General features: G+C 41.8%; 1 protein-coding gene and 1 long non-coding RNA gene across 2 annotated transcripts in view; one reads left to right on the forward strand and one right to left on the reverse strand.

Annotated features, from left to right (window-relative positions):
- The window catches only part of ZCCHC24 (zinc finger CCHC-type containing 24), an 87674-nt gene extending 80439 nt beyond the window's left edge, over positions 1-7235 (forward strand). Inside the window, exon 4 of the mRNA XM_026036580.1 lies at positions 6864-7235. Within this exon, the coding sequence (XP_025892365.1) occupies positions 6864-6977 (114 nt within the window). The 3' untranslated portion in view covers positions 6978-7235. The remainder of the gene's footprint in view (positions 1-6863) is intronic.
- The window catches only part of LOC112945062, a 77283-nt gene extending 61019 nt beyond the window's left edge, over positions 1-16264 (reverse strand). Inside the window, exons 1-2 of the long non-coding RNA XR_003248939.1 lie at positions 16224-16264; positions 15383-15493 (exon numbers count right to left, since the gene is read on the reverse strand). This is a non-coding gene — a long non-coding RNA (uncharacterized LOC112945062). The remainder of the gene's footprint in view (positions 1-15382; positions 15494-16223) is intronic.

The following is a 16264-nucleotide window of genomic DNA, read 5'->3' on the forward strand; positions in this document are numbered from 1 at the left end:
GAAGGAAAGCTAATCAATATTCTTTCACATAACTTCAAAGTTTCCATGGTCTCTGGTTCCTTGCCTCTGTTTAGACAGCTTGCTTAGACAACTGCACCAAAATCCAGGGTGAGCAATGCAGTCATTTATCACAGACGGAAGCACAGTGCTGAGGGTCAGAGAAATTACAAGATCACTGATTTATAAAGCAAGTTTATAAATATTTACCTTGCTTTTCTAAATTCCTTCCATCATTTATGTTCACATTCAAAGGGTCAAAAGAAATGCCTCAAGAGAAATCCTATCCACACAATACCAGCAACATTACAAACYTGGGAGTGCATATATTTTATAGTAAAGGAATTTGACAGGTAGTCCCTTGGGCAAAGCCACCCTTCAGGGCAGGGCTAGAGAAGTCCGCATCTGCAGAGCACTAAGGTTAACAAAGAAAGCCCAGAGCAAAGCAGCCCAGAGTGCTTATGTAAGCTGGGTTTGCCATGAAGCCACATATTTCAGGTTTGAGGGAATAATCTCAGCATGTGCAGTGCAGGTTTCCTGCTTCATCCTCCCACCAACTGCATTTCCAAATTCCTCCCTAAAAGCACAAACCACTTTTCCCTTCCAGTGTGTTCATGCCCCCATCAGTGGATATCACAACTGTGCGAGCTCTCAGGACCAGACAGTGCATTTCAGCGAGGCTTCCAGATAAAACAACTCGCAGCCAGTCGCTATGCTCTTTCCCAGATTTTGAACTTACAACCTCAAGCTGGAAAATCTCATATCCTGTTGTCTCTGCCTCACCTCTGCCTGCCTCCTTTTTGGTTTTACTGTCATCATTCTGTGTTCTTTTTGYTCCTCCTGAGGTGCCCCTTGCTCTTTTGGATTAAGCCCATCAGGCACAGCAGTCAGTAGGGAGCACGGGCGGCAGCAGCAGGGCCAGCGCGGCTGCCCGCTGCACAGGTTTGCTCCAGCATCTGCATAGTGTTACTCAGCACCGTTTGGAAAATAATAATTGTGTATCCAGTCATTAGCACTCTTTGCTAGTAACTCTGGATGTTATAAAAGCTCCGTGAAATGCTTTTTTTTTTTTAAATTCAAAAACCAGTGTAAAGCAAAGGAATATAATATGCACAAAGAATGATTCCATTTTCATTTTTTCCTATAACACCCTATTAACACAACTATATCACATTAGCATTTTCTGCATATATTTTCCATTTATTTCTTAGATTTGATTATTCTGTCGGCATCTACCACAAGAAATCTCTCATCCAAGAGCTGAATTCTTGCATATTTCTAAGTTCTAAAAGACATCATTTTTTTCCTCTTACTGCATTAGTGGAAATCCTCATTTAATTCTGTGCTACAGCAAGAGTCCTGACTTTATTATATGGAATCAGAAATAACACAAAGTAATTTCAGTGTCATCTGAACCTTCCAGCACAAGAGGACATAGGGTCCTCTATTCTCAAACCTCTATTCTCAAAACCAGAACCAACATTAAAGCATTGGCAGATAACATGCAGTCATCTATCTACGCACAGGAAGACTCACTGCAGGTCAGATCAACATCCCTCTTCTGAACTTGAACCTGAGCGGCACAGGATACTTAGGGAGTGGCACAGCTATAAGGCAAAAAAAAAAAAAAGAGCAGAGCTTTCCTAAGATGCCCTCACTTCCTCCAGCAAGGCCAAGCGAACACCCCAGCATTCCCACAGCTTCTCATTAGAAAGATCAGCCTCTGTAGAGCCTTTTCAGTTGCTAAAACATAATCATATGGGCATCGTGCTTGGTTACCTAACCACGAATATCGACCTAACCGTGAATATCAAGGGGCTTTCTCTGTAGCAGAATAAAAATTAGGTCCTTGTACCCAGGATTTCTTGATACTCATTGTGAGGAGCTCATAGTTTATTCTCAGTTTCCAAGGTTGCCCAATTTCTCCATCCTCATGGAGAGGATCTCATCTCCATCCCTCCATTTTATCCTCCTCATCTCATCTCCATCCCTCATCTCCATCCCTCCATTTTATCTTCCCTGTTTACTCAGTCTATGAACTCTCGAGTCTGACACTTCATGTCAAAAATGATGGGGCAAATCCTGCATACTTTCATTTAACTGCCTCAGCTGATTTTGCCTCAGACAAAAATATCAGAGTACCAAAGATGATAATCTGTCCTCTGGATAGCTCTGCTCTTGCAATTCAAGCTTATGTGCTGGATCTTTGAGTGGCATGTATAGTGATGCTAGAGTCTTTATTTCCTAGGCATAATTTTTTCTAGGTGATCCCTAGGTATCAGAGCAGCCAGCCTTCCACCATAGCCTGTTCTTCACTGCTGGAGACTTCTTTCACGTGAAGAAATGTTTCAGTGCCTGTTCCCCATGAGGGATGTCTCTGTGCAATCCTGCTCTTACTCCACATTCCTTATCTGTGAGAAAGAGTATTTAATCTCTCTGGGATGGGAGAAGTCTCAGCAATTTTACAGCTGTGTATGTACTTTTGAGTGCTCTATAAACAAGCTCCTAAATCTCTGCATTTCGGGAGAGAGAGACTGAGTGGATATTAGAGAGAGCAACACCAGAGCCTAGGTTGGCAGGGCTGCTGCCCTTTGCCAGGCCMATCCCATGGGCCTGGGGAATCGGGTGGCACTTGCCATGGCCAAGTGCCCTGCCACAAACCTGGTCTTTTTTGTGTTCATGACCACGCCGTGCCACTGTGTTCCTCCTTTTGCATCTCCATCATGTTCCCAAAGTAGTAAATCTCTCTGCAGAGATACTCACATGAATTCATGGGACTCGGGGCAGAAGTGAGAGGCCTGCTGAGCTTAAGCCTTGTTTACGATGTACAAGAACTACTTTCAGGAAGTTTCTCCACGGCTACTCCAGAAGTAGCTTTGTGAGTACTTACTTCAGTTATTTGGAAGATAAATAAGAGTTGCAGAAAGAACTTAGTCCTACCCCTTATTCTTCCCAGTCATTGGGTTTTGTATTTTTTTGTGCTCCCTTTTATACTGCTCGAGCAAGGGAGCTGGTCCTTATAGCTATTCACCAGCACCCTGGCCACCGTAGCAGCCCTGATGCTAAGCTTTGCCTTTTCATTTTGTTCCCTGCCCACTCCAGCAGCAGCCTCCATGCTGTGGTTGCTTCCTGGCCGGCCTCTTATGGAGGTGTCTCCTTGGCCCAGAGCTGGCCAGCTCCAGCGCTGCCGGTGATGACAGCTGCTGCACTGGGGCAGAACCAGCCCGCGGCCGACTCATCCCCTTGGAGCCCATTTGCTTCCAGCTGTCACAAGTTTGCTCCATTGGACTGAAAATAATTTCGTGTGTAAAGACRTTCTTCCCGGTAGCCAAGCTGCGACTCCCATGGGCAAGGCAGTGACTCCATCATAATTCCCATAGCTGGGCTGAAACCCCCAGGAGTGTCTTCCCTCTGCAGGGSGTGGGAGGAAAGGCTCCAATTACCCCAAAGTCCAATCCTAGCAGTGACTGATTTGCCATCACAAAAATACTTCCAAGCCTCCATCAAAACCTGTAAACCTTCACGTTTGCCCAGTTTCTGAAAGATTAACTCCTATGGCGTTAGAATGTCTGTCATCTAACATTTAATTACCTGACCCTTCCTGCGTAGTCTCTAGYTCCTCTAATACAAGTCCAAAACTTGCAGAGACATCTCCAAATTGAAACACGTTCTGTTTTTCTAATGTGCCAATACTCCATAAGGGTATATTTCATTGTTGGCTTTAAACTTATGGATGCAATATATAATTCAATCAATAGATGTAGACTAGGACAGTAAGAGTTGACAAATGAAAGTTAATTTGCAGGATAGGAAGTACTATTTAAATATACATTTATTTCAGCTTTATACCCCTCGCACAGGGGCTTCAGTCACTGCTACTATATGGTTTCTTAGTGGAACTGCATAAAAGGCTTTTCACCCAGCAAAACCAGGAGAAAAGTAAATGAAAAAGTGATAGGCAAAACCAAAGCATTTAAAAAGAGCTTGCTTCCCCAAGTTTCTACAGAAAACATGACTCAAATACTTGATGTTTCCCTTTCTGATCCACCTTTAAAAAAAAAAGAAAAAGACAATGAAATTGGAGACGATGTATTTTAGCTCTCCATCTAATAGGAATAGCTGGACTTTTTGTTGTTTTACAAGCTGTTTCACCTGTTTCTAAGGAAAGTGTTGTTTCTTCAGCTGAACCCCCTCTTCTCCCCTGCCCCACACACTTTCCAAACAGGTGGCCAGGTTTTCATGCTCGGCTTCTCCATCGCGTTGCAGGTCGGGGAGCAATAGGTCACAGGCRTTTTCACGCTCCCTTGGGCTATTCCCATCCTTCGCATGAATGAGACAATCCTGAAAACGTGTTCGCAGCTCCCACCCTGCTGCATCCCTCCCTGCTTCCCACCAAGGCTGGTAAGGAGGGCAGCTCATTGGGGTCTCAACATCCTGCCCTTCCTAGCCAGCATAAGCGAAGCCGCAAGGGAATCGAGTCATATACCTTAAATATCCCCCTATAACCCACCACGGAGTTCATCACAAATAGCATCAGAAAGCAGTAGGAGCAGCACAGTTACTTTTCAGAGTCCCCCCCCGGAAAGAAAGCCGTAAAGCAAACAGAAACTGGAGATAAGCTGCGACTGTCCTGTGCACGAGTCGGCCGGGCGCGGGTTCGTGGGACGCGAGCGCGCGGCGTTTTGGGGCCTCGCTCCTAGAGCCTCCCCCAAACGCAGGCCGCTTCCAGATGGCCCGGAGCAGCCCCGCTTCCTGTGCTCGTAACCCCTCTCTCCCCAGCTCCGCGGCGTAACGCGCTGGTAACAATAACATTTCTGAGACYGCAACGCTGCGCGGGCCAAGAAGCTGAGCTCAATCAGCGCGGGGGGAAAGCAAGCCACAGAGAGCTATTGTTTCTGAAARCGGGCCAAAAACTCTTGGCGCTTCGAGGCATTCCCAATGTCCTTTGCACTATTTCCAGGAAAAATGATTCCCAAGGCCTTGTGTATTAAAAAAAAAAAAATCTGGCTTATATCAATAAACATGATAACTGCTGTATTTTTTTCTCTTTAATCACAGCACAGCTAGCATGTAGAAGCAATCAGAGCTGAGACAAATAGTCTGCCTAAAGTGTGTCATTTCAAAGCTCTCAAATTCTCCATTGGGGAGCAGAAATTAACTTCTGGGGCTCCTCAAACGGAGCATCACCCTTGACTGCATATATGTAACACGTTCTTGAAGAAAATTTGGCAACAGAGGTAGAAGAGGCTGTAGAGAAAGAAGGGCAGTTGTTGATGGCCAAGTAAAGCTTCCTGATTATCTCTAATGGGGCAGGATGGGGTCCAAGTGTCCCCTCCATGATATAGCAAATAAAATTTGCAATTAAATTGTTAATGAAGCTAAACTGAAGGCCCAGGACAGCCAAAACTTTGGGCAATGTGTCACGAGCAGCAAGCTAGCAATCAGGATCAAACTGCTGTCACCACTGCTGAATGACTTCCACTTATTTTTTGTTAGYATCTGTGTAATGTAATAAATATGTTACACTTTTATATATGATATATAAACTTGCTGTGCTGATATAACTCAGCACAGCAAGAAGTTGAAGACATCCTTTATTTAGGATAATGAAAAAATAATATTTTTTGTCTCATTATAGTTATTTAGGAAGATGCAAAACCCTTGCTTTTTCCACATTCTGGACTCTTCTTGAAATGTTACATTTCAAAAAGAAAAGGCCTCGAAGAGGATCATACATACTTTAAGGTTTTAAGACAAATGCAAGCTTGCATGGTTTAGAAAAGGCATAGAAAGAAAAATAGCCATAATATTCTAACTTATGTGTATGTATCCTCTACTTTTAGAGCCGTATTTTGAAAAAGCAAGAGCTCACCCCTAACAGCCTCTCATTGAACAGTGAGAAGCTTGTGGTTGTTTTCAGGTGTCACCACATTTGTTGACCGTGTGCTCAGCCCCACAGAACATTCACAGTCTTTGCAAGGACAGGTCATTGTGCAATAAAGTTGTCTGTCAGATACACTCCAGAAAAACTGAGTAATTCTGTTTTTTCCCCAAAACTATTTCAGCTGTGCACTTTACGCTGTTCTACTCCACCTCTATCACCTTTCTGCCTGTCATGCTTTCCAAAAGCATATCCTTACTTCAATACGCAACACAGGCATTTTATTTTCAAAATTCATGCAAAAACCATTTCTTGTCATGGGAAATTAAAGAYGACCTATGAAAGCCAAAGCCATTTAGCTGCCTTGCTCAGCCGAATATGCCTCCAACGCTGTGATTCCTCAAATGTTATTGAAAACACAGTCACTTTATTACTCAAGTTCAGGGTGGAGGGCTGTGCTTTTTTGTCAATAGCTCCRCAGCTGCTCTGCTTCAGAAATTCCACTCTTGAAAACACGGGGTCGAGAACTGAGGCAACCTCACTTATTTATGTAAGATCAGTGCGTTGGCCGGGCAGCTTGGCCGTGCTAGCGCCGAGTCCTCGCAGCGTTAACCCCTCCTGGCACGGCATTCCTGGGCCACAGGCGCTAACGCCCTGGGGACATCTCCGTTACAGGGGCCAAGGGAATAGATGCTGCTATGTGACCACAGCCATAAACACAGCTCCCAATTAAGTCTTTGGCTAATTTGCCTACAACCAAGTTCACAAGAGCCTTGTGGAAAAGAAGGACACTGGAGGTGGCGAGGTCGCTCCCTGCCGCTAGCCTGCAAGGCTCAAAAAATACTTGGTCTGTCTGGGAAAGACACTCAGTATCATTAGAGCAACAGACAGAAAGTTGAGTTATGCATAAAACTAGGCTTTATGTGCATAGTGAGGATTAACAGTGAGAAAATCCTGGATTAAATCTTTCCTTCCTCCACTGCAGAGACCCCTGGAGAAGCCGGACGGCCTGGATGTCTCAGACCAGAGCAAAGAACATCCCCAGCACCTGTGTGAGAAGTGCAAAGTTTTGGGCTACTACTGCCGCCGCGTGCAATAAACCTTCCAAGTGGCCTCTTCCCGTCCCCATCATCCTTCGAGAACCTCTGGCAGCATACGACGAACAGCAACACAAAAGAAACCAAGACAAAAGCTAAAATAATTGCCAATATTGCCTATCTTTAACCTAGTAATATGCCTTACCAGTAGTAGAATGTAACATTTCCCCTGTGCGTGCTCACACATGCCACAGGTATTTACAGGACTACAGTGTATTTGTATGCATACATATATATATATATAAATCTGTGTGTGTGTACATATATATATATATATATGTACACACACACATGTAAGCAGTGTTAGTGACAGCGCTGGCAGCAGAGCCGCCGCTGCGGTTCTGCCCACGGTTTACACAGCTCCTACAGCACGGCCAGCTGGGGTGAAGCCCTGTTCTTGAGGGAAGTCGTGGTGYCCCCAAGGAAGGTGTGTGGGAAAGGGCTTCCGCAGGGGCTGAGCGGCCGGGGGACACGCACGGGAGTGCTCACCAACGTCACCGGGAATGCCAGACCCGCCACGCGGCGAGAGGAGCCACAGCGCGCGCCGGGAGCACCGCTCCTTCCCCAGCTTTAGTGGGGCCGAGTCCTGTGCTGCTGCTTTCCTGGACTTCTGCTTGTCGATGCGACTCGGGCAGGGCGTTTGCAAAATCGTTTGTGCAGGATGTGGAAAAAAAAGAGGTGACTAGTCGTGCGAGGGGGTGGTTTGTGCACATGGGGTGCCATGGTGGGACACGGCACGTGGAGGGGGAGACGAAATGGGCTGCTTGTGCTACCAACAGGTCCTTCTCTTGTCATACAATTCATCTAAAATGGTCCCTTCAGGTGTATGGGCTACTCATTAAGTCACAAGGACATTAAATTTACTGTGAATAAAGGGGGGCAGGAATGCTTAAAATTGCCCCCAAAACCCTCAATTGAAAGATTAGCCAGATTACTATTTATAATAGGTTTTAAAGCCACTTTCTGGAAGTATTTTTATGGCCTGTTTTCTACTGTAGAAAATTATTAATGTAAAATTCTTAGCCACAGGGGTATTACGAGGCATGAAGAACATGAGAATCTACATGACTTGCCTCTTTTCTGTCTTCCTGAAACACCTGCACACCTTAGAAGAAGTGTAGGTGTTATATTTAGTTGTCCCACTTCAGGTAGTACTTTGTGCAGGGCTTCCTGTTGCAAAGAAATATCTTATCAGGGATTGGGAATATCATGGACTGAAAGTACCTCGAGACAGTATCCTGTTTATACATCTCTTTAGGARTACATTGGCAGAAGAACATGCAACTCTTTTGCATTATTCACTTAAAAATATTTTTTTTAATTAACAAGAATAACTTTTTAAAAGAACTTTACCTATTTTTACAAAGTTTCCTTTAAAGAGATTGATTTGTATGAATGATATGTAGTAGAATTATTTTAAATCCTAAATAACTTGAGGTAAATTGAATCTGTTTTAAAGATTATTTCCATAACGCTAATCCAGAGGGTTTTTATGCCAAGTAATACTGGGATATTACCAGTATGTAGAAACAAATTCCTGTACAGCAGATTGAAAACTTAGTGAGCATTCTCATATGAAATGTGAGCCTCCTTACAAATTAGCTGCAGGGTGAAGCTTTTGCCATTTCCCTGCTTTTCTATAAAGAGTGCAAATTTATTTGTTTATTCTAGTGGCAGCAAGCCTTGCGTACATATCTCTTAGTTATTTGTGGGTGATAAAGCACAGGTGATACAACCTACAGGTTAGAGCAACAGATAAACTCTGAGACTTGTWGCCTCTGTCCAAAGTTTTTTTCCATTTCCACTGATTTCATGTCACAAAATGCTTTTGGGCCTCAGTTTCCCCAACTGCAAAATGGGGGTAATAATAATTTAGCATACCTACCTCACAGGGCTGTTGTGAGGCTTACTTAGTATCTAGGGATGACCTTGGATGACAAGTGCTACATAACACTAAAATATTAACTAAAATAATGACTTTGAAACTGAATTTTCCCAGCTGGCAATTTCATCAACTAAAATGGAGCTAATACGATGTTTTAACACTAATAACCAATTCAGTTGTCTCAGTCGAAACAGGCAATTTTTGACATTTTCAAATGGCAATGCATTCTTTTGCACAGACTCAGAAGTTAACTAAGTGACATATTTTCCAAAGAAAAACACTTATTTTGCCCATACAATACTTAAAAATAATAATAATACACAGGCAAATCTAGGAATGGATTTTCAAAACTTGAGCTGTAGTGTTAATCTAGGTCTTTTGTTTTCAAGCATGGGAAATATTGAAAGAATGATTGCAAGAGAGCCACATACTAAACCAGATCTGTGTTTTGTTCCTCTTGAGCACTTAGTAGAATATGAACAAACACTGCCTTGACACATCATATCCAGCCAAAGGACAAGCTAAGAGATCCTACTAGATAAAAAACTAAGAAAACTTTATTATCCCCCTGAAACTAAGAAGTTACTATTAACCATGCTTTCTCTTTTGAAATCCTGTCAGACTTATGATAACCACTAAATGGGGAAAAAAAAAAACAGTAAAATTGCTGATGTCCTGATGTAGCCATATACAACAAGATTTTAAATTACTAAGATGTACTAGAAGACACCATTACGTGCAATTGGTCCTATTCTCACGACAGTACAGTCTTAAAAATTATTTAACCAGATTCAGCACTACAGGGTTATGCCTGTAACTTACAGATTTTGAAGTTGCAGTTGAAAATAAGATTCTCGAAATGACATCTGATTGACTTTAATGCAATTAACAAATTACTGTAGAATAATTTTTATCTTGAATTTTTACAAGCATACTTATGAAAGTTCAATATTTATATCATGATATTTTCCTAGGCAGCAGACATAGGAAGTTTTTAAGTGGTGTTCAGCATGAGGCGTAGGCGGAACAACGAGGAGGAGAGCAGATGCTTACACTGGGAAAAGCGGATAAAGAACAAGGCGGGCAGGAAAGCAAGCGGCAACGCTGCCGTTGCCAGTGCTGCCCAGCACAGCGGCCACCAAGCCCTTCCCGGGCTACGTCCCGGCATCCTTCCCGCTCCAGGCTGGGAAGCTCATCACAGAAAACCCATGCCCAGARATGCCCATCAGTAAAAACACAGGGGAGTTGGTGCTTGCTAGCTTTCGGTTGGGGTCACTGAGCTGAAACTCCTGGTTTCACTAACTCGGGTTTTGACTAGAGATATACAAGTTCCTCTTTCTATTTTTAAGGTAATTCTTCTAATTCTTTTTTCCAAATTAAAAAAAACATCACTTTAGCATTCAGATTTTGACTGGATAGAAGACAAGCTGATTTTCCTCTCATTTTATGAATACTTTCTCTATGCTGGGATCATCAAATACTATCCCTGTTTTGGTTAAGCTGTCTTATCAGGAGAAAAGCAGGTAGTGGTGAAAAGTTTTAAATCAGCACAAGTGTCCCTAAATAGGGCATTCTCAGAGGGCACCTGAGGGAAATTTGGCTCTATGCATGTATGGGACAGGCTTAATTTTAAATCTCATCAAATGCTTCTTGTAGTCTGTGTACAGATCCATTCAGCACATCCCACTTCTCCCATTGCGTATTAACTTTTTTTTTTTTTTTTAAAAGGTTCCCTATATGTTTCTTATGTTTCTTCCATCAGTTGGGATAATTTACACAGAATTTGTCTTTGGCACTGGCACTGTTCTGGAGAAAAGTATCATTGATCTGAAATTAGTAGTGAAGGTTTTGAGCTGTTTTAACTTGATGCAACTCTGATGAAGTGGTTACAACTACTTTGTTTAATARTGATGAACAAAAAAAAGATTCTGTAGATTAAAGCATGGCCCTTTTTTAGCCAGTTTCTAGTGCTGCTACCACAGACATAAAATGATGCCACACAAGCAAAGTTTGAGACCTTTTTGTCTCAAGGTTGCTTTTTAATTTCAGAGAAATACACAAGGGTATATATTATTTCTAAAAATAAGTGTATTTTAAAGTTCCCCATTATATGGGACTTAGTTTGTAAACTAAAAATGTGAAGTTATGTATGTCTGAGAGAAGCCTTTTATAGAGAAGCATTCTCTATATTTTTGCCTTTTTATATAATACRAAATTTAGATTAAACATGGGTTGCATACTTGTGAGGTTCTAGCCATTGTTCCAAAAATAAAACTACCTGACACAGTAAAAGCTAAGAGCTTTTGGAAATGATAGTGTTCACAGGTTAGTTCCATGTCCGGCAGACACGTGGATTATCTTTTCCTCTTTTTCTAGTATGCATCCAAAGAGCGAGCCACTGAATAGCATGCAATAAATCATCACCACGTGCTTTTAAAATTAAGGGAATTGACACACATTTTCCACTTGGCTTTGCCAACACGTTTCGAAATGTGGTGGAGCCATCCCCATACCAAATCATTCTTCAAGATATCACTCCGCTCCTGACTGGGCTTCAACACGTATCTGTTTCCTATCTGCAAAACCACTGCTGTCCATTAATGTTGCTATGTTGCTGAAGTGCTCAGAGGGCTGACTGAGATCTCCGATGTAGGGATGATGGTTTGTGTTTCTAGGATGTATTTCAAAGGGACAATCGTGTGCAGTTACTAGATATAGATGATTGATATAAATGTTTACCCCTGTATGAAGTATTTTACAGTTTTACTTGCAGATGTGTATTTATCTTGAGTTATACTTGACATAGAGTTCCTTTCAATTTTTTTTTTTTTAATACTATGTGTGTATTTTGGAAACCTTTTTAGATGTTAAAATTTTTGAATGGTTACAAATATTTCTTGTAATACTGAAATGTTATCTTGTCTGGAAACTCTTTGCAGTAACTTTTTTGTATATATTTGAGGGCCTTTTTTWAAAAAGTATTGTTTGGTTTTTGGGAAAAGTTTTTACAACTTGGAAGCTTTCAGAAGGGCCTTCCTCTCAACTAGGATACTAACARAGGTAAGAGTTTTCTTAAGTATTTTGCAAAACTAAGGATGTATCCTCAAGAAAATATTTATGGAAGTAATTTACTTTTTTTTTTTTACAATGCTTTTGTCTGTATAAAGTATGCAACAGAACTACATTAAGAAGGAAATATTGTCTACATAAAATATTATATGAAAGTTGGTACATAATTCTGACAAAAAACCTTGCAATTCTTTAAGCCATATGTTTGTTATCCTTGGATGAAAATATCAGTATTAAGTAACCAATATATTATTCAAGCGCTTGGACTTATATGAAAATGTTTATACAGTTTATTTATGTGTATTTGGGGCAGGATTGCTAGAAAAAGCTATCACTAGACATATAGCAAGCGAGGAGCAAATAACCGTATACAGTCACTTTATGACCTCGTGAGACGCAGAAGTAGCTGAGAGCTCGGCCTAGGCTCGGCTTTTGGCGCTTGTGCAGCACAAGTGCTCAGTTTCCAGGGGCCGTTTGTGTCCTTTTCYGTGACGAGAAGGGAAGAGTTGGTTGGGAGGCTGTTTGACAACTTGACTTTCACAACTGTTTTCAGACTGTGAGCTCAGCTACACCCACACCAGCTACAGCAATAATGTCAATTAAAGGACATAGCAGAGAAGAATTGAAGTAGCTTGTTGTAGCGCTTTATGTTTATTTTAATTAGAACTCATAGCAATATAGAATATGCATGTGCACGTATTTGAAGCATTTTTTACACTTTACATTTCATGTAGTTTGATTATATTATGAAGGATTGGGTTTTTAGTTTGATATTTTACCATGCTAAGGTGGGAGGTCTGCCCGACCCCGTACTGGATCCTTGTTTCCTTTAAAAGGTTATTTAGTACAACAGTCACTGCGTTGTGTACTAGTGCRAAAACTAACACTGTATCTTATGAATTTCTTCAGCTTTAAAAAAATTAACCTAATTACTACATTTGTTTAGCTGTACCCACTGACCTTGGCAGTTTCAGTTGGTGACCTGTATAATTGCATTTTCTGTAACTGTTAATAACCTTGTACAGCTAAAACAAACAAAAAACCTATGGACAAAGGCCACAGAGGTGCCAGTTCTGCTGCAGCAATCAATGACCACCCACTCATCTGGTGACTATGTTGCTAAAGGGACTGTAAAAACCTCTGTTGTGGATTGTCCATAAAATGGCATTCCGACATGTGCCTTATTTGCTGGATAGTATACAGCTTTCCTCTAGTATTATAGCATTTTAATGCTGTATTAAAATACTGCAAAAAAAAAAAAAAAAAACATGAGAGTCTCGTGCTTTTCTTGAGTTCCTTCCTTGGGAAGTTGGGTCTGGGCTGTGCCAAGATCACCACAACACAAAGAAGTCACCGGCAGGTCCAGGCCAGGCCCGGCCTTGGCCCTGCAAACCTGCCCTGGGACAACCATGGCCCCACCACCACAGCACAGGCCTTCCTGAGCACAGCTCTCACCAAAGCTGCTCAGCTGGGACCAGCTCAGGCTGCTGGAGTCATCTTGAACAGTGTTGTGTTGCTTAGCCCTTTCCAAGGGGTGAAGGAAAGCTCATCTGCCAAAAAGCAGCCACAATGGAGAAGGACATTTATGATTTTTGAAAGTCATTAAGTTACATGACCTATGACTGCATACCAGGTCTAATTCATCTTTGGTCAATATTAGAAGTCCACAGGAACTACGCTTACTACATGGTYGTGGCCTGTCAGCAGTTCTACCTGCACCCAGTTCTACAGCCCAGTCAAAGTTCAACTGCAAGTGATTTCTCTATTAAGACTCCCATGGTGGCTGAAAGAACTTAAAATGTGAGGCCATGAAATTAACTTTGATCTTTAGGCATATTGCCTTTAACAGACTTCTTAAAAAGAAGAAAAACACACACCTCCAAAACTAGTATTTTTGAACAAACATAGTTCTAGGCCTGCTATTTTTCCATGAAAACATGCCTATCATCTAACATTTGGAGTTCTCTGCTGCAGTGCTGCATATTATAGTATGCTGCATACTATAGTGAGACTGATTTCTAGGAAAGTGGGAGCGCTAGGAGTTCTATTTTCCTTCGCTCTACATGAGTGAGAGAGAAAGAGAGAGAGAATGAACATGTGTGTGCACGCACATATGTGCATGTTAGCACATGTGTAGGGTAGGGAGAGATTTTGGCTAAGAAACCATGAAATTCTGAGGTAAAAAAGAGACTGTTTCATTAATGATGAAGAACATCCTCCCAACTGAGCCCCATAAAAGAAATGCATATTCAAAGCTAGTTGGTAAACAGCTGTTAAAAAAAATTACTCTTCAATGTAAGCCTTGCCAATGGTACTGTTCCCATAGCAAACAGTGCCACAAAGCCAGCTTCAGATCTGAAATACATCTTTCTACCAGAAGAACTGGGAGCTACCCAAATGCCAACACTTTCCAGATTTAGCATTCCACTAAAACCAGAAAAAAAGCATCAAGTAGACAAATTGCAAATCCTCTTCCCCCTATTACCACCTTTTCTATGATGATCTTCACAAGAATGTTTTTATTTAAAATGAAAGAGAAATTAACACAAAGTGACATCAACAAAAAGAGTGCATTTCCATCATTCTTCATCCTCCAGTACTTTGCTTTCCTCCACAATATGAAGTCAAAAGACAACAAAACACTCCACTCCAAAGAGCCAACTAGTTTCACAATACTATCCAGACTTCAAAAACTGAGAGTTGCTTCAGTTATACTTCACAGGAGGACTATTTAACCATTACATCAACATCACCATTTTCTATAGAAGTCCCCTCATATGGAAGGAACCCTCTGAGGCCACTGCAGTACATGAGCATACGAGCGAGACCTCGTGTGCTGCACCAGAGAGGACAGTCAAACACCTGACACATTCATTTCCTTGTAGTCTTGTTTGTCCCCACACCCTCTGGCCCATCACTCCAGTGTAACATAACCAGGACACCAGAAAGGCCCTACCTTGGCCTGCATCCTTCTTGGCAAAGATGGACACAAGAGCCCCTGGACAGGAACCCCAAGGCCTGAGCACTGCACACTCACCCCCTGCTCTTGCAGCTAGGGACTGAAAGACTAGCTGAGCTGGAGAAATATCGCTCACTCTGACCTCCCACAAACACATACTTCACGATCAGCTTGCGATCCTCACAAATAGCACACCACATCCAGCACTGCTTTGCTATAGCAATCAGCTCCATAAACTCCTCCGTTAACTCCCGTCTCTGTAACACCAGGTTTTGGGCCCACATCTGCTCACTGGGCATTTTTGCCTCATTGAAAGCAACACAACTGCTCTCCTCACCACCCATAGTCCAAATGCATTTCAGGACAAAAAAAATAAACCCCAAAACATTTCTTAACTCAGCCTCCCAAAATGGAAAAACCTCTTTAAGAAATCCTCTCAACAGCATACATTTTAGAGTACATGCTTAGTARCGGAACATACTGGGAAAACCTACCTCAAGCAGTGTTCAACAGGTCTTCTTCTGAAGAGCCAAAAGTGAAGTTGAAGCAACCACAGTCATGAGGAGCTGGAGCTTCCAAGTCAAGTCGAGATACCCAGCACCTCCCTGCAAAGAAACTCAGCACCGTCAGCCCTCCTGTCTAAAACTACCATCCAGCCATATAACTCAAGGCTAGCTGATGAGAAAAACATAAGAGGCAGCAGTAACCCCAGCCTTCTCTGGAGAATTTCTTTCTACTCCACAAGTTTTACTAAATAAAAAAATAAATAAAGAACAGTAATAGCTAACCTTTAAAACAGCAGTAAAACAAAAAGCAAACAAACAACAACAAAGATAGGGCATGTTAAAAAACAAGCTTGCATACCCAGCTAAYCCAATCAAAATCTATGCCTACAGGGAAAGCAAACAAGAGCCAAAAATTTTATGGATGTTTTAAGTGGAGTAGAGCGCAAGCCAAAATTTTYATACTTTTCGCTCTGGCCTTTTTCACTCCAGCTGAGAACAGCAATAAGAATGCCAAAATACTGTAAGAAAGCTCTTTCTTATATAGTTCCTGAACACATCTAAGCAGCAGGCATCCAAAAATCTAACTCCAGCCAGCTTTTTATAAGGTTTCCATACAGTTTTGTAGTATAATAAGCTGGTACAATCCAATTGGCTTCAGAAGGGCCAGACACAGTTATACCCATGATGATTTGAGCCAGAAGCAGAGAAAATACCAAAATAAAGCCAAGCCTTGGAAAAATAACTTGAATTAAGACTCCAAATCTCACTGCTTACAAAAGAAACAGTGAAAAATAGATAAATATGATGGGATTAGAACAAAAAGTCCTACCTTTACTGAGCTCCTTCAGGTAGAATAACAGCAAAGTGGCA

The sequence above is a fragment of the Nothoprocta perdicaria genome, unplaced genomic scaffold (assembly GCF_003342845.1).
Source record: "Nothoprocta perdicaria isolate Ctin4 unplaced genomic scaffold, notPer1 scaffold_180, whole genome shotgun sequence".
NCBI classification, from domain to species: Eukaryota; Metazoa; Chordata; class Aves; order Tinamiformes; family Tinamidae; genus Nothoprocta; species Nothoprocta perdicaria.